This window comes from Carassius carassius, chromosome 25 (genome assembly GCF_963082965.1).
Source record: "Carassius carassius chromosome 25, fCarCar2.1, whole genome shotgun sequence".
NCBI lineage: Eukaryota > Metazoa > Chordata > Actinopteri > Cypriniformes > Cyprinidae > Carassius > Carassius carassius.
The window spans coordinates 18,167,946-18,192,067 of NC_081779.1; the positions used below are offsets into that span (position 1 = coordinate 18,167,946).

A 24,122-nucleotide genomic window follows, 5' to 3' on the forward strand; every position below is an offset into this window, starting at 1 on the left:
TTGATATCTGCCGGTGCTATGCATAATTGTGTCTTGTTTAATTAATCTAATCTGATAATAAATGTAATAAAATGTTATTTAATCTATTTCAACTATATCTTTAGAGAATCATATTTTTAAATAACTCTTTCAGGAACTACTATCGTGGCATATTCTTCCGGTTCTTTTTAATTGTAACACACAGCAGCGGTGAAGATGGCAGCGCCTGTGATGGACACATGTCATGTCTTTTGTTGTGCTAATCGCGCTCCTAATGTTGTGTCATGGGGCAGAGGAGGTCTTTTAGCATTTGGTACATGTAATTCAGTTGCCCTTTATAATCCTCAGGTAACGTTATTGACTGTATGACTGTTCACTTGATTTAGTTGAGGTGATGCTGCTGCTCTGTGGCATGTTATTATATTTTACATATGCACTTAACAAGTTCCGATTCTTTAATGCAGTGTTGTGCAAACTGTGAGCTTGAACCTGTGTTTAGAGTATGCATTCTTCCGATCAAGTAGTTTCATATTAAATGTCTTTAGTATTTGATAAACTGTCAAATAAGATCGTTGACCGGTGACAATGAAAGTGTGACAGGTGTGTCTTGATTTTGTTTATGAATTGTTATCAGGAAATAAGGATTGTTGAGGTGCTGAATAAACATACTGGAAGAGTGAATGCTGTCCAGTGGGTTCACAAACAAGACTGCAGTAAGTGTTTTACATTGACCACCGTTAATAAATGTTGAATAGGCTGTTGACAGACATTTCAGTTTCAGAGGTTTAAAAAAAGTGTGAAATGTTTTATTTTCATGGATAGACATGATCACATTTTCAATACAAACAAAGGAACTTTGAACGTAGACACGTAAGCTCTTTATTTCTGCAGGTCCGGAAACCCAGCTGGTGTCTGGTGGGTCAGATAATCATGTTATTGTCTGGGAGAAGCAGGATGGGAAGGTATGTGTGTACAATAACAACAGTTAATATGAACACTTATGCTGACAACATTTATTGGGTCGTTTCTGTTATGTAGTACATTGGATAAAAATTAAATTAAAAAAATTAAAAAAATGTAATTTATGCATTTAGCAGACACTTTTATCCAAAGCGACTTACAGTGCATTCAGGCTATCAATTTTGACCTATCATGTGTTCCCGGGGAATCGAACCCCCAACCATGTGCTTGATGCGCAATGTTCTACCAATTGAGCTACAGGAACACAAGAACACTACTTGGTGATATCACTCTTACAATTATAACATACTGTAACTAATTGTCCAAGTTACAAAAATTTGTAACTGATTGATTTCTTAATTTAATAGGTTTGTTGCAATTTGCCCAGATCCTCAATTGCATAATCCTCATTATTTCTGGTGGGAAAACAACAGCACAAGCTTTTTTAGCAATTGATTAGAAAATGTATCTGATTGTTTGTCACACTGTTTGTCAAATCATCCTGTTTGATAAAATTAATTCTACAGCATGATAAAAGCCTCAAAACTTTAGAACAGGAATGACCCAGCTTGGTCAGTTATGGACATCTGTGTTCAGGAAATCTGTATTTGCCTGTAATGGATAATCACAAAAGTAAAAAAAAAAGGGCTGAGTTAGTCCATCTTCTGCTGCAGTTCACAGCATGTGCAGTGTGTTCGGGACACTCCGGGCCTGTGTGTGCAGTGGATGCCATGTCTCTGTCCTCCTCTCAATTACTGGTGGCATCAGCTTCTTCTGACTCCACTGTTAAACTCTGGACGTGCAGCTCTGACACAGGTAAGATAGGAAGTGAGCTTTCTGTTCATCATAAGAGTTTAGAGTTTAAATTAATTTGTTTTTGATTAAGGACTTTTTCAAATTCTCCAAGCCTGACATCTGCTGGTTGGTTCTTGTAAATTAAGTAGAGTTTAAAATCCAAATTCAGTGCTTATGCAGTAGATCAAAATCTGTGTGTTTGTTATCACAGAGATACAGTAGAACTTGCCTTGGATGTCAGCAACCGAGATCAACAGAAAGCAAATAGAAAAACAAATAGAAAAATTCTAAATATGTGTATATATTTAATATGCACTACTGTACTCAAAGGTTTGGAAGTCACTAGTCGGTAAGATTTATTTTTATTCTGCAAGAATGCATTAAGTTGAAAGGAAAGACATTTGAAAGACTTTAAAAAAATAAATAAAATAAAATAAAATAAATAAATATATATATATATATATATATATATATATATATATATATATATATATATATATATATATATATATATATATATATGATTCTTGCTCTAAATACACCTGACAAGATTTTTTTACTATGAACTATTGTTACACTAAATGACAGTAGTTTTTAAAAAAAAAAATTTATGTATATCATGGTAAAATGTATGACAGTTATAATGCTTTGCTCAGAAAAAGTAAAATTAAACAGGTCAAAATGTAAAGCTGTATTAAGCTTTTATTGTTTTGATGCTTGAAAACCCATTTCGTCTTTGACTCCTGTATCTAATATACCTACTGTATACGTGCCATGTATTTATTGACTTATTTTTATACAAGTCACCTTCACTTGTAATAAGAAAAGGCTCATCATGATCTAAATTAGTCTTAACTCTAATTCTAATTCTTTGTATGTCTCTAAAGAACACTTAAACTTAAACTATAAGAGAAAGCACAGGCGTAATCTGATCATTCCTACTGCTTTCTTTCTGATGTCCATACTTGCTGTTCAGAAAAAAGTGGCATTTAAATGACATTTTAAAAAGTGATATACAGTAGGGCAAATGCAAAATTTCTGCATTGCTTTGACGAACTTTCAAGTCACACGATGATGAGTTGCATCATTCATCTAACATTCAGATGGCAATAATCTAATGAGCTGTCTGCCAACACGCAGAATCCAGCTTCTTTTGAATGCATTATTTATAACATTAGCTCAGGAGATGATTTCAGGTTGTCAGGGTAATTGTCTAATTTCAAAATATTAAATAGCCTAATTTAAAATAATAAATTCATTTTCATGTGAGGTGTTTCTGTTCTCTTCATTAGCTGCATGCCTCCAGACCATATCTTTAGGGAGCGGGTTCATGATGGATGTCTCCTTGGCACTGTTGCCAGGCAGCAGAGGTAAGCTGCGCCCGCTGCTCCATGTTAATTTGCTGTATTGTTCAGTCCTATAATGTTTTTGTCCTGGGTCCTAGGGCGACGTTAGCCTTCACGTCTGGACTGTAGCTGTATTTTGCTTCTAGATGCTGTGAATAGACTTAGTGACTTGTCTGTCTGTTGTTTCTTTGTGATTGAAGAGGATAATTACATCTCTTGCAGTTCCAGTACTGGCCTGTGGGGGAGATGAGAGCAGAGTTCACCTGTATGTGCAGCTCAGTGGACAGGTAAGATTGTCAGGTGTATTTACTGTACATTAATGCTGTTCATATTTTGCGTGTCATGTGGGTGTGTTTAGTTTCAGAGGCTTCTGAGTCTGACAGGACATGAGGATTGGGTCCGATGTGTGGAGTGGGCCACTAAAGGTAGGACCTCTAAATGGAATAAATGTGCTTAAGAAATTTAGAGGAAGTAAAATAATGTTTTAGGACCATAAGACCCCATGAAATCTAAATTTTAACTTTGTAGCCTTTGGTCCTCATTGTAGCATTTAGTATTTATACTGCTAATCAAAGATTTGGTGTTTTTTTTTTTTTATAAATTCATATAAATGCATTTAATTCATTGAAAACGTCAGTGAGTCAGTTTCTATTTTAAATAAATGCTGTTATTTTGAACGTTCTATTAATTGCAGAATCCTGAAAAAAATGGAACATGGTTTCCACAAAAATATTAAGCAGCACAATTTTAATGATATGAAAATTCAGCTTTGTTACCACAGGAATAAATAAATTATTCAACAATATTACAGTTTTTACTGTATTCTTATTCATATATATATATATTTATATATCTCAAAATAGTGCTTTTGTAGAATGTCTCTCCCTTTGTTACTTAAATATTAGTTAAATAAATGTACTATTTAGTTGTTTCTTTCTGACTAAAAGATGTTATCAATATTTTATTGGCTATTTACAAAGAAAAGTTATATGTATCGTCCAAATTTTCTCTTTTTTTAATTAGAGATAAAGCCACATAGAAAAGTAGAATGTGATCTAGCTCTTTTCATTACTGTAATGCAGTAAATTGAAATGTTTATGCACATTATAAGCTAATTTTAATTGCCTCTGACAGAACGCTTCTCACAGCAATAAACATTGTCTTAAGAAATAATGACAATTACAAACAAACTGAAACGAAAACATCAAAGCAATTGTGGGGCGAAATATGATGTGCACATGTTTTGTGAATTTTAGCAAAAGAGTTGAAGTCATAGACCCATTTAATGCATATGATACAGTAGTACTGGCAGGGAAATAGTCTAAGGGTATTAAATGCATCATCCTAAGGAGCCAGTATTGTTGTTTTCACTCTCACATTCTTTTATAATGCATGCAACAGGTTCTTGCTGCCAATTAAAGGCACCATAACTGAAATATACTGTACAAGCGGGAAAGCTTCCCATTCTACTTTTTTCACTGCTAAATGTGTAGACGGAGAGCTCTGGCTAGCCAGCTGTTCACAGGACTGTCTGATCAGAGTGTGGAGACTGTTTGCCAAGACTGCCACTGAACCAGACCAGCAGACTGATGCTGTGCTCAAGATGAAGGAGGATGTTTTTCAAGTGTCTGGAGATGGTGAGCCTGGAGGTTTTGCATGATTGTAATTTAGTTGTGTGATGACTTCTAGAATTTGGTTATTGTTGAGTTGATTAGTTGCTTGATTATCTGTTTTGAAACAATGGCGTGTAGAAACACAAAATCAAGGATTATTTATACAATGTTTTATAATCAAGAGTCCAAAAATGAACTTGCCAGAACCAAATGCAAGAAAAAAAAAGATTTGTCTAGTAAAGTCTTTAAGTAATGAAAAATGTATAAGGATAATAATCTGTTCCTCATTGCTTATTTCTTTCTGCTCTAGAGTTTGCTGTGACTCTTGAAACGGTGTTGGCTGGCCATGAAAACTGGGTTTATGGAGTTCACTGGCAACCTCCATGTGTCAAAGGTATTCCTGCACGTGATCAGAGAGCATGTTCGGATTTTGTTTCTTCATATCTCTGTAATGTAATGTTTGAAATTATATTAAATTTGATATGTAACTTATATTGTTTTTATATTTTATTTGGATTTATTCAGCCTCTGCCTCTATTTTGTTTCTTGATGTCTCCCCCTGCAGGTGACTTAGTGGAACAGCCCCTGAAGCTGCTCTCTGCCTCAATGGACAAGACCATGATCTTATGGGGGCCAGAGGAGGATTCAGGGATGTGGGTGGAGCTGGTAAAGTCATCTTGTTTACTACTTAGTAAATACTGATATTGGAAAATTTTTGAAGGTGGATTAGAATGCAGTAGAATGCATTCTAGCTTCAGTTCCAGACTTCCAGAAATTACTGTATTTGTCCAATATAGAAAAGGCAGAAAATGATGGGATAGAAAGAGAAGAAATGAGAATCGAACAAGTCCAGAGTTGTCTACCACTGTGTCATGACTCTGATTCAACACTTTTTGTCTATCAAAAAAATCAATCGAACTTTTATTCATAAAACACCTTTTAAATTCAATCCAATGCAATTCAAAGTGCTGTACAAACATAAAAAAGTAACTGACACAAAATACAAGCAATGAAAATAACATTAGTTCATAATAAAAGTAAAATAGTAGAATACTATGAAAATAAAAATCAACAAAAAATAGAACAAATTATAATTTTAATAAATAAAATAAATATAAATAATATTATAAAAAGTTACAGCACCAAATAAAAGCCAGACTTAATAACAGGGTTTTTAATTCATGTTTAAAAATATCTATATTTTCGGCACCTCTCATTTCCTCCATCGGCATGGAGCATAATGGCTGAAAACAGCATCACCAAATAAGAGATGATCTGTGGGACCTTCGAGATTTATAGACTGAAAGCATTTTTTAAAGTTAGCCTGGATGCAAGACCATGTACTGCCTAATAAACTAATAAAATAATTTTAAATTCAGAATGAAAACTTCCATAAAGTCTTTGGCACAAGGTCTAGTTCTAGAGACAAGATGTCTCCCACTGCAGACCCTACGTCAATGGCTTCAATCTCATGTTTTTTTAAAGTTGTTTTTTTTTTTTTATATATATTTTTATCTGAGCGTACAGATCAAGCTCTTGGAAAGAAATAACCCCATCCTCAGGTCATTTCCTTCCTGTCCTTCATAGTCTCTCTGGTTGCCAGTCATGGACTTCTAGAAGTACTGCACAAGCTCCTCTGCTGTTACGCTCTCTGGGTAATGCAGAGAACATCTGCCCATTCTCTGCTAACTGTGTCAAATTTAACCCACACACTGAGAATTGCACAGACAAGCTTGTTCTCTGCCATCTGTGTGAGGGACTGTGAATGATTTTAGAGCTTCTCTCAGAAATGGGATGACGATACCTCAGATAACCTCAAAACTATGTTTTTTCACTTCAGTCATAATAGGATGTTTTGATTGGCATTTGGCACAGCAGATAACAGGCTTGACTTTGTGGTTGATTAATAAGAGATACTCACTTTGATCTTGGTATACAGACATAACATGTCAGGGCTCAGATCAGTGGCTCCTGATTCTGACACTTGGCATGTTGTAGTACGATAAGATGACGCACATGCTTTGTCGAACTAAGGCATGTCTTAAGTCCAATTAAAAATGAAAGACAGTGAGTTGTAGTTCTAGGAAAAGGTTGAAGTTGATTTCAGATCTTGTGTTGTACCTGGATGCAGCTGGGTTGTTCTGCATCTGGTATTTTCTGCACTGCATGTCTCTTCTGTATAGAGTGGAAAAGGGAATATGATAAGAGGTAGGTGTCAAATGGGTTATCACATGTGGTTGAGCACCTTTAAACTGGCAGATATCATATATATATATATATATATATATATATATATATATATATATATATATATATATATATATATATATATATATATATATAATATATATATATAATATATATTATATATAACTTTCATAATTTAATAGATATGAATAATTATTGGGTAGATTTCTGCAACAGTGCAAATGAAGATTTCTACAACTGCTCTTTACTCTTCTATATTTCTCAAATTAAAATGCACAAGGGAACACAAACATAAAACTTTGTGCAAACGTCCAATAACTAAATACATTTAAAGAATACTATTTAAACTCACTTTACTGATAATTTTTTGCTGCTGACCTTTGATTAAATACCACTGTTTACATTAGTTTTGCTATAGTATTAATTTTTTCATCTTGTGTTTGGTGTGAACCATTGAACTAGCAATTATTACTTGTTAATAAATATGGCAGTTTATGTTAACTAAAACTTGCCTTCATGGTCACAGTTATGGACTTACTGCAAGTGCCCTACTAAGCACAAAATGACCACCATCACTTTGGCTAATTAACGCACCCACAAAGAAGAGTCTCCTCTATAATGATTAGCCTAATTGGTTAGATTTAGTGGAGAGCTGGTTTGCAGTACAGTGGCCAGGCAAACCGCTGTGTAAACTACACCCTCCTAATAAGTCATGTTGCCAATGAGCAGTGTGCAGGGACCATTTTCAGACTGTGAGCCATTAGTGTTATGCTAATGGTTTATTTTCCCTGATAGCCCAGAAGAGAGAACAGATGAGTTACCATGAAAAATCTTTAACCTCTAGACCTCATGACCCACACCCACATCACCTAGAATTGACAAACTATTGAGCTGCTCTTAGTATCCATCATCATTGTTGGATTGCTCACTTTCAGTTTCATTAGTCCTCATCTCCACAGGAATGAAACCATTAGTAAAGCATTAGTTTGTCCGGTAGTGACTACCTATATCTTGTTGGATAAAGTGCAAGATAATCCAAGTAGTCATTTAGCAAACGCTTTTATCCACAGTGACTCGCAGTGAACTAATTGAATCACTCTCGAGCAACCAGAGCTAAGTACCTTTCAAGGGCATAAGGCTTCAAACCTACATGTACCCATTTCTCATAGGTACTACAGTATCTACACGGTTTTCATTTTTTTAAGTGTGGGGTCCCTGTGAATCTTGTCATTGTAATCGCTACCAGTTAAGCTACAAGGACCTTGTCTTTTGGCTACCAGCCTAGATTAGTAACTTCTAGACCACATCATTGTGGGTGATGTTTGATTTCCAGGATCCCAACCTCAAAAATGTTTCGTCACTCCCCTGCATTGTTAGGTTTCGTACAAATCCCATCCAAAACAGTGTGGTTTGTGTTACAACACACATCGTGCCACAGATCCATATTGGTGTTCCTTCCCTAAACAAGAGTGATTGCACATTTCCCTCATGAGATTTGGCCATGATATATGAGTAGCCATGTGGATGGAATTCAAAATCGATCTGGTTAATGTTGCATCACTCTTTCCAGAATGGCTCACAGAGATCCGTGCCATTCAAATTGAAGGGCTCTCTTTATCGCAATCATTAGTTCTGCCATATTCACTCTGTAGGGTAGGCCTGTGAAGGGCAACTCAAATGTCTCTCTATTGGTGCAAACAGGAGCATTAAAATGTTGATAGCCCTTACTGCTTGATGGTTTGTGGATTTAGTTTTAAATCTGTATTTTCCAGCCAACGTGGCTCTGTTCGAACTGTCCTGCCTGTCTTGTGGCGGTGTTAAAATCTCAGCATTAGATGGCTTATTTGTCCATCTAGTGTTGACGTTTTGAAGAAGAGCTTAAGCTAGCCACCTGATCTGGCAATATCTGTAAGACATGCTCTGCTGGGCATGACAAAAGACTGAATCATTGAGCGATGACACTCCTGAATGTGAGGAATCACTGCTGCTCTTAACACGGCTGCTGGAAATGTCTTGTCCTGCTCAAGGTCAACAGGAGACACCACTGCGATGGCTGTCAGCTGAAATTTTACCTCCTTTTCACAGTTGAAAGTGTGATTTGATTAAATTACAAAATCATTTCTTCACCCTCTGAGTGTGTGTTGGCAATGCAGATGTTGAGGCTGGAGCATCAGTCTTTGCTTGTGCACAACCATAAATAAAAGTAGAGGCAGGTTATCGCTGATGGCATAATCATGACTAATTATCTTGTTTTATACAATGTTACCACTTGCTTCGCTGCACGACTCTCTTCCCCCATTACCGTGAGACGCTCAAGCAGCATTAAGCATGTTAGACACGGGCCAGGCGGAGGGCAAACCATGCTACAGTTTGCTGAAAAACAATTACATTGCTTTGGTATTCATAGCCCAGCCCAGTCAGAGGAGTTTACACTGATTCATTCTTCATGTGACCATTTTGTCTCCCAGCTTTCCAAGGCTCACATTTGATTTAATGTGTGCGTGAATACGTTCAACATCACATTAATGCATTCAAAGGAAGCAAACATGATTTATTTCTCATTTAATAGTCTCCTCTTTGCATACGTCGTGCTTTTCGCTTGTTGGCCTGATTAATTGGTGTCCTCAGACTGTTACTTAACTGGGAAGGAGCACAGCTGTAGACTTTCAACTCAGATTGCTCAGGATTCATGACTACTAATTATTTGCCTGCTTGACCAGCCGGTTTATCGGGGGCAATGACACCAGCGAAGGCCTCTCTTATCAAACAATCACCATCAAGAACATGATTGAAAGTGCAGAGTGTAGTTTCAAGGTTTTTGTTTACATATAAATGTCCTCTCTGGGATCAGATTTTAGCCACCCCCAGGCGATTAACTCATAACAGCCACAACATAATTTATAATCAGATGAACATATAACCCTAAAAAGTTTATGACTACTTGAGACAGGATTTCAGAGTGGATGAAAGTCCACGATACCACCATTCAAAGGGACTGTAGTTAAAGATCTGGGGTTCCCAAAAACATTGTTAGCTTAAAAAAAAGTTCTGTTGTTACCAACATTCTTTAGCAATTAAATGTTTCCCAAAACATTCATCAACACTTTCACAATGTTGTGTGGTTGGAACTGCAGCTCTCAATCTGTGGTTAGAAGCACTGTTTTTTTGGATCAAGCTCTTGAGCAAAATAAGCGGTATAAATTAGACCAGGCATCTGTATTGCCCAATTTTGGTGAACCTGTGCTAACTGTAGCCTCAGCCTGTTTTTAGCTGACGGAATTTCACCTGGTTTGGTCTTCTGCTGCTGTCGCCCTTCTGCTTTCTCTCAGTTTGAATCATTCTGCCAATTCTCCTCTGACCCACAGAACTGCCGCTCACTGGATATTTTTTCTTTTTGGACCATTTTCTGTAAACACTGCAGATAGTTGTGTGTGAAAATCCCAGTAGATCAACAGTTTCTGAAATACTCAGACTAGCCTGTCTGGCACCAACAACAATGCCAAGCCACTTAAATCACAATTCTTCCCCATTCTGATGCTTTATTGGAGTAGATTCTTTTGACCATGTCTACATGTCTATATGAATTTATGTATGTATTTGGCTGATAGATGTATTTGTTAACGAGCAGTTGAAAAGGTGTACCTAATAAAGTAGCCTTTGAGTGTATTTTGATCCAAGGTACAGTACAGACTAAAAGTTTGGACACACTTTCTCATTCAAAGAGTTTTCTTTATTTTCATGACTATGAAAATTGTAGATTCACACTGAAGGCATCAAAACTATGAATTAACATGTGGAATTATATATGGAATTATATACATAACAAAAAAGTGTGAAACAACTGAAAATGTCATATTCTAGGTTCTTCAAAGTAGCCACCTTTTGCTTTGATTACTGCTTTGCACACTCTTGGCATTTTCTTGATGAGCTTCAAGAGGTAGTCACCTGAAATGGCCTTCCAACAGTCTTGAAGGAGTTCCCCGAGAGATGCTTAGCACTTGTTGGCCCTTTTGCCTTCTGTCTGCGGTCCAGCTCACCCCTAAACCATCTCAATTGGGTTCAGGTCCGGTGACTGTGGAGGCCAGGTCATCTGGCGCAGCACCCCATCACTCTCCTTCTTGGTCAAATAGCCCTTGATGCCTTCAGTGTGACTCTACAATTTTCATAGTCATGAAAATAAAGAAAACTCTTTGAATGAGAAGGTGTGTCCAAACTTTTGGTCTGTACTGTAGTTCGATAAGTGAATATGTGATGAAGTTACTACAATTTATGGGTACAGTTGTAACTAGCTTGTTAATGTCTCCAACAATACATCATACTATTTGAAATGCACCTCAGGGTGGGTAACTAAAATATTGGAGGTTTGAGTTAGGGCTGCACAATTAATTGAATTTCTAATTTCAACAATTACGTAACAATACAATAACGTAATCATTCAAAGCGGCAATTAATCGTTCAAAGTCCACTTATGTTATGTTTTTTTCCCCCATGATTTAAATTTTAGTATAACATTATAATACCATTCATATTTTTACTTTTTTATAATTAAAATAATCGCAGGGAACACATGTTAGGAGAAAATTGTTAGCCTGAGGTCAATTGGATAAAAGCGTCTGCTAAATGCATAAATTTAATTTAATAATTTAAAGAAGAAACCAATTTGATTCATAGTTGACATTTGAGGTTTAATTTACTATAGAAAAGCACTAAAAGTTTTTCAGTTAGAGTGTTTTCAGCTTGTTTATATTCATATAAAATACGACATGCAGTTGCATCAAACAATGGTATAAACATCATTCAATGTAAATTGTGATAATCGTAATTAATAATCGCAGTTACAATTTCAAGGGAATAATCGACAGCCCAAGTTTAAGTCCCTCAATGGGTTACCAATTCACCATTGTGTCGTTCTAGGTAGTTCTAAGTAGTCCTACAAGAATGTTTCAGGGTTTATGCGTGGTGTTGTACACTATTATATGGATAGTTTGAATATTTAGTTTCTCCATTATTTCTTGTTGACTCCTCATTAAGGTTCGTGTTGGGGAAGTTGGAGGAAACACTCTGGGTTTCTACGGATGCCAGATGAGTCCAGACGGCTTTATGATTCTGGCTCATGCCTTTCACGGAGCGCTGCACCTCTGGCACTGTGACAGCAACCAGGTCAGATGTAACTGACAACATCTGTCAGTAACGCAAACCTCTTTATGTAAACATTCCTGTTTGCATAATAAAAACGGACAAAATTCAAGTGTATTATTATTTATACTAAATAGAGTAAATTAATTTGGAGACTTCTGTTTTGCACAGGGAGAATGGAGGCCTAGTGTGGTCATTTCGGGTCACTTTGGCACAGTGCAGGACTTGAGCTGGGACCCTGAGGGAGAGTTTATCATCACTGTCGGATCAGACCAAACCACCAGACTCTTTACACCCTGGACCAGAAAAGGATGCTCAGAGGTTTAAACAAATGTCAACTCTTTGTTTTTCAATATTCATACATCGTCAAACTTTTACTGTTGATAAACTTTTTCTGTGTTTGCAGATTACCTGGCATGAGATCTCAAGGCCGCAGATTCACGGTTATGACATGCAGTGTCTGACTATGGTTGGGCGTTTTCAGTTTGTGTCGGGTGCCGATGAGAAGGTCCTGCGGGTGTTCAAGGCTCCAAGGAATTTTGTGGAGAACTTTGCTAACATATCATGCACCTCTATGGAGAAACTGCTGGGCTGTAATGTAAGTTCTTAGAATCATCTCATCTTTAAACTTTAATTAGTTACATCAAACAAAACCTGGGTTTTAATCACTCTTTGCACTGTCTTGGATCAGCAAGAGATTTTAAGATGAGTCTCACATTTCTCATTATCTTAATCCTAATGTTTATGCACATGCTCTCAGATATATATAGCTAAAGGAGTTTCATTTTATCTAACTTGAGGTCATGGTAAATGAGATGACATAAATAGCATTCTTACTTTAGGTTGAATTTGTGTAATTAAGCGAATATCACGTGAATGCTTTGGCTCTTGTGGATTGCTCCCATTTAGACCAGCATTTTGTGAGCATTTTGCTTTTATGCAACAGTTGTTATAGAGTATTTTGCATTTATGACACAATTTGCCAATGTAGTAGAAGGTTTCATATAAAGAAGGTTTTACAATGTGTCCATGTCTCCTGGGTGTTCAGGAAATAGCAGATCTCCCAGAGGGAGCCAGCACTCCTGCCCTTGGCCTGTCCAACAAGGCAGTGTTTCAAGGTATGAACCCTTTGAATTCGTTGGCCACAGGAGAATTTGCATTGAGCTGATCCTGAGAGCGTTGAGGCAGTTGCTAGTCTTTACAGTGGCATCTGATGTGTTTACAGGTGACATCGCATCTAATAGCCCTCAACAGGACAGTGAAGATTTCAATAGCCTGTCCGACCAATATAAAGAGTCCTACTTTCAACCTCTCAAACTCACTGGTATTTATTTATAGTTATTTCCTTGCTTTTTTCCCTCTACTATTGCATTAAAAATGAACTGTGGTTGGTCATTTTGGATTACATTTCAGTCAGTTGTCCTCTTTATCTCCAAGTAGACAGTTCTTTCTTGAAACGAAATATAAAATGCATCAGACTTTATGGCAATAGTCAAATACTTCACCAACACCAGGTAGACACTGTAAGTTGACAGCTCCTCTGTTATTCCTAGAAAACACAATGATATCCTACATGTGTGACAAGCTGTTATTAAAGCCTGTTTTCTCTGGTTTATTAATGTATCTGGGGCATGAATCAGAGATACTGAAGACACATTTTTTTTCAGCATAAAGGGGGATGGGTGGAGGGTGAGTGTTGAAGCAGGGGGTTTATGCTGCTCTTGCTCCAGGCGAACAGTGGCAAACGTTGTCAATGTGATTGAAAAAGCTCCTTAATCTGGAATCATAATTAGAAAGAAGGCTTATATAATTGCAAAGTTAAAATATTGATGACTCTGGGCGATGGGGAGCGCAATGAGGCGGACACAGAGTTGTTAATAGGATAATACCACTCCCTCTATCTCGCTTCTTCTGGAGGGGCAAAGAGGAAATAATTAAAATAAAACTGCAAACCAGATATGAATAAAAAAAAATTCCATTCCATTTCAATTGGGGCATGTGTTGCATAAGTGTCTGTATATCGAGACCATATTATTTCAGGCTTGCATAAAGAGAGCTAAATTTGATTTACGGCATGTATCATTGAAAACTGTAGATAAAGCTGTCGTTGTTCCAGACAGCTTTGAGTAATTACTCGTCTGTGTATCTGTTGCTAAATTAAAATATGAGCCTATTGACAAATACAGTCTGTAGGCATCTGCTCATCTCTCATAATAACTATGTTAATATTTTGTAACTCTGTGTGTGTGTGTGTATTTCCAGAGCCTCCGAAAGAGGACGACCTCTTGCAAAACACACTGTGGCCAGAGGTACAGAAGCTGTGAGTTTCCCATCAGTTATCATTTGTGTTTGTCTGCTCTCATTGGCTGTTCTGCAGCCTGTCCTAATGCCTCACCGCATTATTGCAATTATTTTTCAAGTGTCTAGTAACCAATATGTAGCTCTGATATTTACCAATTGTTTTATGCATGTGTTTTTAAACCACAAAAAGCAATTTAGCAAAAGAACATTTGCTTAAACTGTTCAAATGTTTATAGCTGAATAGCATACGGATTACTGGCTCAGATATTTGAAGTATCAATGCCTTGTGAACTGAGGATAGTTACTGCCACAGCAATGCAATGGGGTGTTTGCATTAGCCAAGCATTTGTGCCTGTGTTTGCTTACTTGCATACAGTATTTTCTGGCCTTTATTTATTGTTGCATTTGTTAGCACAGAATAATGCCTGTGTTGCACTAAATGACATATGACTCTGACATTTGCTGAAACTGTAGGCAATCTATAACAGAATTGGATGCTTAGTGGTATTTTGCACTGGTTGCTGGGAAAAATGGGCATATTATTCTCAAGAAGATTTGCAGAATTATTAAACATTGACTATTTTTCACGATTAAATTTTCATCCCCCAAAAGGCATTAATAATCTAATTTTTTTTATCTTGCTCATAATAATTTAAAGTCGATTTCCTTGATACACAGGCGACACTGGATGAAACTATAATTTACATACACAGCTGTAAGCAGCTGAAGGCTTTGACAGCCTGGCTTGCCGAGCTATTTATCCAGTGTTGGAAATTACTAAGCAGATCTGCTAATGGCTGCCAGAGCACATGGCTTTCTTCCACTCCCATAAGCACAGGAGAGCATGCATGACAGCCCTGACTCACAAAGCATCCGTTGTGTTTGAATCACCGCCCCGACTGTCTCTCTGAACCTGTCATGGTGCTCAGGCTTTATTTGTGAGCAGGTACTGACAGAGCCCTCATTAACAAACCCTCTTTCCGTGTCACTCTCTCCGCAGGTACGGGCACGGCTTTGAGATGTTTTGTCTGGCGTCGGATTCTGCAAGGACTGTGGTGGCTTCAGCATGTAAGGTACAATCACATGCGTGACCAGATGGTTGTTAGTGTCACACAAATGTATCCGTGGACTGTAATAACAGAACACAGAAGAGCATGCATGCGTGAGGCTGCACCGATCCTTAAGTGGTTTTAAATGTTTAGTAATTTGCCATTTTAACAAGCTTGGGCCAATTTAGACCCTGACATCCATGTGTAATTTAATTTTCCTTCTTTTTGATGTAAAGAGCCACCTGTCGTATTAAAAACACATTGAACTTGCATGACCAGGGTTGGTTAACTAGCCCTATGTGCCCTCTGGCCGGCATGACACATTCTGAGACAGTTGAAGGGAGATCATTGGTTTGTGTCCCGGTCTGGCCCCCGTGGTTCTGCCAAACCCACACTGATCACGCACAAAGCCCTTCCAATTGAAAGCACATTCTGCGTGTCACCTGCCATTGTTCACACTCGAGCGGAGATTGTGAGGTTTATTCGGTGGAGCTGATGTTGGCCTGCTGCTGGGGTCCTGTAGGCTCAGATGACTTTGCTGTGGACATGAGGTTTATTCTTTAATACTGCTGGCTGAGCTGCAAATGCTGCATGTAGGAGGAGGGCTCTGCGGTTGAGATTCAGAAAAAGAGCACTGACTTGCTTGTGGATGCTGGTGTGAAAAATCTACATGATCAACATGTGTCTTGTGTCACAGGCCTCTAAACCAGAACATGCTGCCATTCTTCTGTGGAGCACAACTTCCTGGAAACAGCTGCAGTCACTGCCCAGCCACAGCCTGACCGTTACTCAGATGGTGTTCTCCCCAAATGGACACCTTCTACTCGCTGTTTCTCGAGATCGCACCTGGTCCTTATGGAGACGAGGAAACCCTGACTCAGACACAGGTCAGCACACCTCCCCTTATCCCTTATTCATCTTTGTTCCAGTGAAGTCGAGGAGTGTACTTTGACACAAAAAAAAAAAAAAAAAAAAAAGAAATATTACAATTGTAATATTTTAGCGTAAAACAAAAAATAGTAAATATTTAAGAGAATATAATACAACAATAATAAAAATATAATAATAACAATAATAATATAATAATAATAATAATAATTTTATTTTAAAGTATAACTGTGCAGTTACAATGATAATTATGACTTGATTACTTCTCTTTCAGAAATGTTAAACATCAAGCTTTTAAATTAATGAAACCACAGGGACCCCTTATAGCTCCACTTTTGTTGACCAAAGCTGATTTCTGGTTACAAGTTTGGGAAGGTGGTTGGTGCATGTTGCGTTTCCAAATGCACATTATAAGCGTGCATTAGTTTTTAGCAAACCAAGCTGAACAGAACTGAGCCACTCAGAGACTCTGGAAACTGTAAATCATATCCAAGTTTTTGTTTTTATTTTGATTTATCGGACAGCCCTACATAAACCGCCCTGTAGAAGTAACATCCAATAAGATGAATGGGAACACTAACAGCTTCCTCCAGGGCTTATAGACCTCTTTACTCAAAAACAGCTTTTACCTTCCTCCATCTCTCTTTGTCAACAATATAAGTTTGTGGACTGCTGATGTTCGCCCACTGTAAGATTCTCCTGGCATTTAGACAGAGTCCGTTAGTGCCTCCCTGTGATCGCACTACAGTGTTCATGTGTATTCTGAGCATACACATCTAAATCACTGTTGACACAAGGTAACCACAGGAGCGTTTGTTTTTCTTTCTCCGTTTTCTGATGAGTCCGTGGCTTTGCCGGCCACTGAAGGCAGAGGCACGCTGCAGTCCGTTCTCGTTGAGGCTGGTATTACTCACAGCCTGTATGCTGCAGTGCAGACGTGGAGCGGTTAGTCAGTGTCACAGCTGATCAGGGAACAGCCCAGTATGGTGGTTGAACGGTGTAATGCGTGGAGAAATCTCTGTCACAAAGACACGTTGCCTCCCCTGATGCCTCCTTTCCATTTGTAGGACTTTTGTGTTTGTGGCTAATGAGTTAAGACTCTCTAGTCTGTGACTGGCCAGTTGTGGTTGCTTGAGCTTTAATTAGCAGAGCAAAAATGTGCAAAATTACAACAAACATTGAGGTAGGGCTGCACGATAATGGTCAGTCATGATTATTTTGCTGAAAAACGTAAGTACGAAGGAATAATAATCATGATTACAGTCAGTGTAAATATTATTGTTTTTTTTTTTTACAGTTGTGAATATTATGACTTGTATTTTTAGATTTTACCTTTTTTTGTTTGTTTGTTTGTTTCTTTTTTCCAGAGGCAAGCTTTTCGCTCTACGCAAACACTAGTAAGGACACAGCGGTTCACACGCGCATTATTTGGTCATGTGACTGGAGCTCTGACAGCAAGTACTTTGTGACGTCAAGTCGAGACAAGAAGGTAGGTCCAGTTTAACATGCGTTTAGTAAATGTTGTTGGACTGGCTGCATGGCAGTCTTTTGTACTCTCATGGCCTCGTAATGGTGTGAACGCAACAACACATAAAAGTTAGTTATCAATACCTTTGTAAGAAGCTAAAATTTCCTGGGGCAATTAAACTCAACTAAACTCACAAAAAAAGGAAGACATATTGAACTGGTCATGGGTTTTTAACGGGTCTACCCCCATCCTGAGAACAGCTTCATGTAAAATAAAACCGCTGCTATCAGGCTACTGATGCTGATTATTCTGTGTAAAACATTTTTAATGAGGGGAAAAAAGGACTGCATGCAGCATTTTTTTAAGTCCAGCTCTTTCCTGTGGTCTAAGCTTTGACGTCTGACCTTGTTGTGTTTTTATAGGTAATCATCTGGGGTCATCATGTTTCTAGAGTCAGTGTCGGTGAATGTGAGGGTGAAAGTGTGACCCCCTGCTCCTCTGTTCTGGATGTCGGAGATTCAGCCACTGCTGTGTCTATCTGCCCATATCTCTGTTCGGACCAGAGGTAACGTTAATCGGTTACTTGTGGTCTTTAAAATTAGTGTGATGTGTCTGGGAAAAATATTGAATTATACTTGCATTTGTGTAGTTTTTTGCTGGCTGTAGGTCTAGAAAATGGGAAGATAGTGCTGTATAAATGGAGGCCGTTAGAGGATTTGTCTTCTGGATCAGACTGGAGCAAATGTGGAGAAACCGATGCTCGGTATCCTTTTTCCTGCTCATATTCTTCACTCTTATAATCCTGAAATGGTGAGTTTGAACTCTAGCTAAGAGGTGTGATTGATACAGGCCTGCACGGAATCTGCACCCACATAACTAAAACTAAGAACTGTTTACTTTGTCATGTCTGTGGATGTTATTTTAAAGAAAAGTTTATCAGTCTTCATAAATCTCTGTTCAAAGCATTATTAGCTCTGCTTATCAAAAGACTAGATTTCTTGTTTTATTTGCTGTTTTCATTTCATTTGTGGGGAAGTCGTGGCCTAATGGTTAGAGAGTCGGACTTACAATCGAAAGGTTGTGAGTTCGAGTCCCGGGCTGGCAGGAATTGTAGGTCGGGGGAGTGCATGTACAGCGCTCTCTCCACCTTCAATACCACGACTGAGGTGCCCTTGAGCAAGGCACCGAATCCCCAACTGCTCCCTGGGCGCCGCAGCATAAAATGGCTGCCCACTGCTCCGGGTGTGTGTTCACAGTGTGTGTGTGTTCACTGCTGTGTGTGTGCACTTTGGATGGGTTGAATGCAGAGTGCGAATTCTGAGTATGGGTCACCTTACTTGGCTGAATGTCACGTCACTTCACTTCACTTAGTAATAATAATAATTATGATAAAATTGTAATTACACTTTTTATTTTGTATGTAATTTTATTTTAATTATATGCAATCCGACCTGTGCACTGGTACAAACAAGTAAAGTACACCTGATGCATTTTAATCACAAATGCAATTAGAATATATATATATATATTTTTGTCAGCACAGACAATTTGACAGAAGCAAGCAGATTCTTCAAAGCTTTCTGGTCAAAAATAATTGAGAACTCTTAAAATGCCTCTTAAGCCCCTATAAATAATCTCAGTCTTAACATCTTAGAAAGTGACCTGATCTGAAGTTAAACACTACATTCATAGCTCCACTCAGGGACAAGTGCTGGTGGTATAATAGACAACAAAGTGCTGCATGTATCTGAGCTGGCCCACGCTGCTCGGGAGAAGCTTCAGGTTGATACGGGTGCTCCCGTGGGCAGGTTTCGCATCGATCCGTGAAGAGAGAGAATGAGGTGTCAGAGAGGGGCCAGACCATGTTGTGCATTCTGTTTTGCACCGAGCCCTCTCACTATCTATCTCTCTCTCCCCCACAGTGGATTGAGTCCCGACTGGCTAAACTCTCTCCTTCTGTAGGTGTAATTGATAAGCCGTCTCTGTAGGCACTTACACATATCTCTTCCCCAGAAGTCACTCACCTTAGTGAAAATTTGCTTGAGTTCTGAAAAGCAAGATTGATTTGTGTGTTTATTCATCTGCCTGCGTTATTTTGGAAATTCGCAAGTGTATATTCACCCCTGGAAGTATTTGGACAGGCAGAGTTGAAGTGAAACTAGGTGCCAGAGACATCCAGGCAGTGTGCGAGGGGAGATCTGTGTTGCCTTTAATCAACGTCATGCTTGTGGCTTTCCTTGACCACCCATCACAGTCAGTCTCACACTCTGACGGTGAAGAGGCTGCGCTGGAGGCCAAGGCCGGGCCGGGCAGGCCATGGCGGAGACGAAGAGCGAGCTTGGGTTCAACTAGCCAGCGCTGGTGCCGACCATGTCGTCAAAATCTTTAACATCAAAATATCAGCCCTGTGATGCAGTGCGTCCAGCTGATATTCAGTACGAATGAATCACAGTCACCTGAACTGCTGTGAAGTCTTCAGTTGGCCTAAATGTGCTGCTGTAAACACCGTTTTTCGTGGAAGCAGTTTTCTCGTTCCCTTAAATCAGCTTCTCTTCTTCGATTTTCGGCACTATTGCTCATGACCTGTAAACAAGAACTAATGTACTATTTATGATGTATAAAAAAACATAGTGCTTTGTATTGTAATAAACGGCTCTTTTCTACTAATGGAATGTCACAGTAGTGATTTATCTCAAGCTATAATTCTTTTATTGGCTGTTTTAAAAAAACCCACATCCCATGAACGCCAAATCCTCTTGTAATAACCTACAGCCGTAAGTGACAGTAAGAGAATAGAAAATCCAGCACATATCCTCTCGCTTCCAGTGCCTGGAGGACAGAACGAGCATTCGAATAAGATGTACAATGAGCCGTGAGGGCCATAGACCCACCAGGCGTGAATCATTCACAGGAGAAAGAGTGTATCATTTAGGAAAAGTGCTCCTTTTTATTGAGCGCTTCTTTTATTGAAACAAATGACATTCATCCTTGTGAGACATTAAAGGAATCTTTTCTGGATTCAATTCAACTTGAGTTGTATCAACAGCATCTGTGACATGCTTTCGATTACAGCAGAAAATAATTTAGACTTGACAAGACATCACAGCGCTGCTAAAATCTTAAAAAAACTCACTGTTTTGGAAGTATTGCTGCAAGACATTGTTAACATGGTGTAATATAATCACTTTCTAACTTTGGTTTTTGTAAGGTTGTATGCAATTCATCAGCCTGTCTTAACCATAATCCCTGTAAAGTTCCTTATTATATGTATCCAGAAAGGGACACCATGTAAGTATTTCTAATGAAAGGATTTTACTTCAGCTACAGAGATTTTAACAGACATGAACACCTTGGACCAAGGACTGCAAGCCAGGCCTGACTTACCAATCGTTAAAATTATGGTGTGGGAAAGTTTACCATTCTAAACTTAATCTGTTCTTTTGAGGTGTTGGTTGTGTGCTATATGAGGACATCAGCTGACCCATCTGTGTTGTGAAAAGTGAAAAGGTCTTCTGTATCCTGTCTAGTACTGACATGTTAAATATTTCAGCAGGGAAAGCTGACTGTGACATGAAGGCTTCATCCTCTAGCATCCAGTTTGGCATCGAGTCCTTGCACACTCAATAATTTATACTCAACGTACAGTGCTTGTTACAGATTAATTTGCCTTGCCTTTCTGTTTCAGTTTTTATGGCTGTGTAAAAAAGTTTGAGCGCGAAATCAAAACATTATAGTGCAGAGATTTTCAATGAGCTAGTGTCACAATGAAAGAAAGTTAACAAAAAAAAAAGTAAGTTTTGTTATAATTTACTCACCCCTCACGTTGTTCTAAATGTGGATCGCTCTGTGGATTCTTGAGTCTATCGGGGTCTCGTATAAGTCTGCTCATCCGGGGTAACTAACCAGTGCTACTTTCGTATCATCTTGCGACTTTATTGATTGTTAAAATTATTTTAAGAAAGATTAGTGTGAATATTATGTGACCACCCTACATATAGTTTGGGTCACAAATTAAATTATTTATATATATTTCATTTTTATTTTTACACATTACTTTCTATTTACATGTGTATATAAGTTTTATTTTAATTACTTAAATATATGATGAGTTTGCACTGTGTAGTTCAGCTGCATTTTCTGAACTCTGGGTGACAGTTGAGAGAGTAGAGTTAACATGACGATTGCAGCGCATCCTCAGACAACAAAGAGGACCGTTAAGGAAAAAACTAATTCTTGTCTCTCTCTCTCAATTAATGTCAAGTTGATTAGAATTTGGGGGCTCGTCGTCCGGGATCAGCGTTACTCTGAAGACGCCTGGTCCAGTGATTTTGAATCTAGGGGCAGCAGAGCATATTCTTCAGGAAGGGAGCAACGTGTGTGTGAGAGGCTAAAGGGAGCAGGTGACCAGCATCATCCTGACCAGGAGCATCACCACATAACCAGATCTAACTGGAAATGCATCATGTCCGACGAAAGAAAGAGACTTAAAGAAAGTCTACACTCTAAACACAGGTGAACTCTTCCAGTTGGCAAAAGACATTCACCCTGCATCAGATCCAGATGTCACACAATTAAAGAATGGTGACGAAGAAAGCTACATTAATTATATTGTCACTTACATGAACAGCTGTGAAATGTCTAGACTACCTGATCAAGGGATGACTGTGTCATTGAATTTAAATGATTGTATTGATGAAATCGTAGAGGAACGGGCTACTAGGAGTGAAATGGTTACTCAGCCATCTATTGCACCTCACAACACAGACACATCAGAGGATGAATACCAGAGAATGTTATCAAACTATGAGGATTTAGGTAGAAAACTTTTAGCCTGTAGAACTATACCTTCAAAACTACCTACATCCAAAGACACATTACACACTTGTCTTCCAAACAAGGAATTCAATATTCACAGTACAATTCATTCTGCACCTGAGAACATGGTCTCTATAAGAGACATTGCAATGTTGCAACGTAGAGAATTCAGGATCCATGGGGGATAAATAGGAGATAGTGTCTCTGACATAAGTTTCAGCAACCTGTGCAAGCAAATAGACGAAGGCATTAAGGAAGGCTTCACTGAAAGCAATATAATCCGAGGGGTGTTCCGCATGATTAAACCTGGAAATTTTAAAGATATGTTAATAACCAAGGATGACTTGACAGTTGCGGAATTGAAGAGTTTTCTCCAGTCTCATCTAGGTGAAAGCAGCAGTACTGAACTTTTCCAGGAACTTATGACTGCCAAGCAGCAGGACCATGAGATGCCACAGCAGTTCCTGTACCGCATTATCAGCCTAAAGCAGAAGATATTGTTCTGCTCTAGACAGGTAAATTCAGACATCAAATATGATGATCATACAGTTCAGAGTGTGTTTCTCCATACTGTTTCACAAGGAATCGGCCTAAAGCACAGTGACAATCGACGAGAGTTGAGACCTTTCCTCTCAGACCACAGTGTTTCTGATGAAACCCTGCTGAGGCATGTAATAAGAATTACAAGTGATGAAAGTGAGAGGCAATGCCGGATGGGTCAGTCTACTCGCCATAAGGTGGTGCATGCACACAGCGCACAATTGGAGTCTTACAATGGGGCTAAAGAAATGTTGGGTGTGGCTGAGACGGCAAAAGATAAGACCATTCAGCAGCTGAGGGTACAAATAGAAAATTTAACTACTGCAGTGAATTCCCTGAAACAGTCTGGAATGCCAAAACCTTCTAATACGTGGTATGAGTACAGCAAAACACAACCTCAAAGACATCAGCAACTACAGCAACCACCTCAACAGCCTGTTTTCGACTTTCAGCATCCGACACTGTTCCCACCATCTACCATGCCATTGTACAACCCGGATACACAGGTGCAGTCTCAGACCCATTATCAAACACAACCTCAATACAGGTCAAGACCCAAAACCCAATTCTTTTCAAGTAGATGTCCTCCTCAAAGACAACAACAGTCAAGATGCCACGAATGTACAGATGAAAATGTGAATACTTGCAGCCATTGTTTTATATGCGGTGCTGAGGGACTCAGAGCTCTAGGTTGCCTTAGGAAGCCAAGAGAGCAGGGAAATGGGGAACGATCACTGCAGAGGGACAACCAGTGATCGAAGTAAAGTGTTCGTCCCAGTATGAAATGTTACAAGCTCCTACAACCACTTTTACTCCATCAAAACAAATCCATCACTTTTACTCCATCAAAACAAATCCAGATCACATCTTCATACTTACCACACCAGTCCAATCAAATGCGAGTTGCTCAGCTTGTAGGGGAAAAGTGTCTAATGAACTGTACTATAATTTTTTTACTGTTTTTTTAGATACAGGAGCTCAAGTGAGCATTATGGATTATAATTGGAAAGAAATGTACTTACCT

At 38.6% G+C, this 24,122-nt stretch overlaps 1 protein-coding gene across 2 annotated transcripts; it reads left to right on the forward strand.

Annotated features, from left to right (window-relative positions):
* The first annotated feature begins 26 nt into the window (after positions 1-26).
* On the forward strand, positions 27-20,410 carry elp2 (elongator acetyltransferase complex subunit 2). Of its 2 annotated transcripts, none has more exons than XM_059509702.1 (22): positions 27-327; positions 614-692; positions 871-941; positions 1,614-1,755; positions 3,027-3,104; positions 3,303-3,367; positions 3,439-3,505; positions 4,574-4,729; positions 5,004-5,087; positions 5,259-5,359; positions 11,933-12,061; positions 12,209-12,358; positions 12,444-12,635; positions 13,086-13,155; positions 13,263-13,361; positions 14,300-14,357; positions 15,339-15,411; positions 16,085-16,274; positions 17,643-17,764; positions 18,166-18,308; positions 18,393-18,506; positions 19,998-20,410. In XM_059509702.1, the coding sequence occupies exons 1-22, from the start codon at positions 196-198 to the stop codon at positions 20,152-20,154; spliced, it is 2,472 nt and encodes an 823-aa protein (XP_059365685.1). In that variant the 5' UTR covers positions 27-195; the 3' UTR covers positions 20,155-20,410. The 2 variants fall into 2 exon arrangements, with proteins under 2 accessions (XP_059365685.1, XP_059365687.1); XM_059509704.1 differs by having other exon boundaries at positions 32-327; positions 4,574-4,717.
* Positions 20,411-24,122: the final 3,712 nt, after the last annotated feature.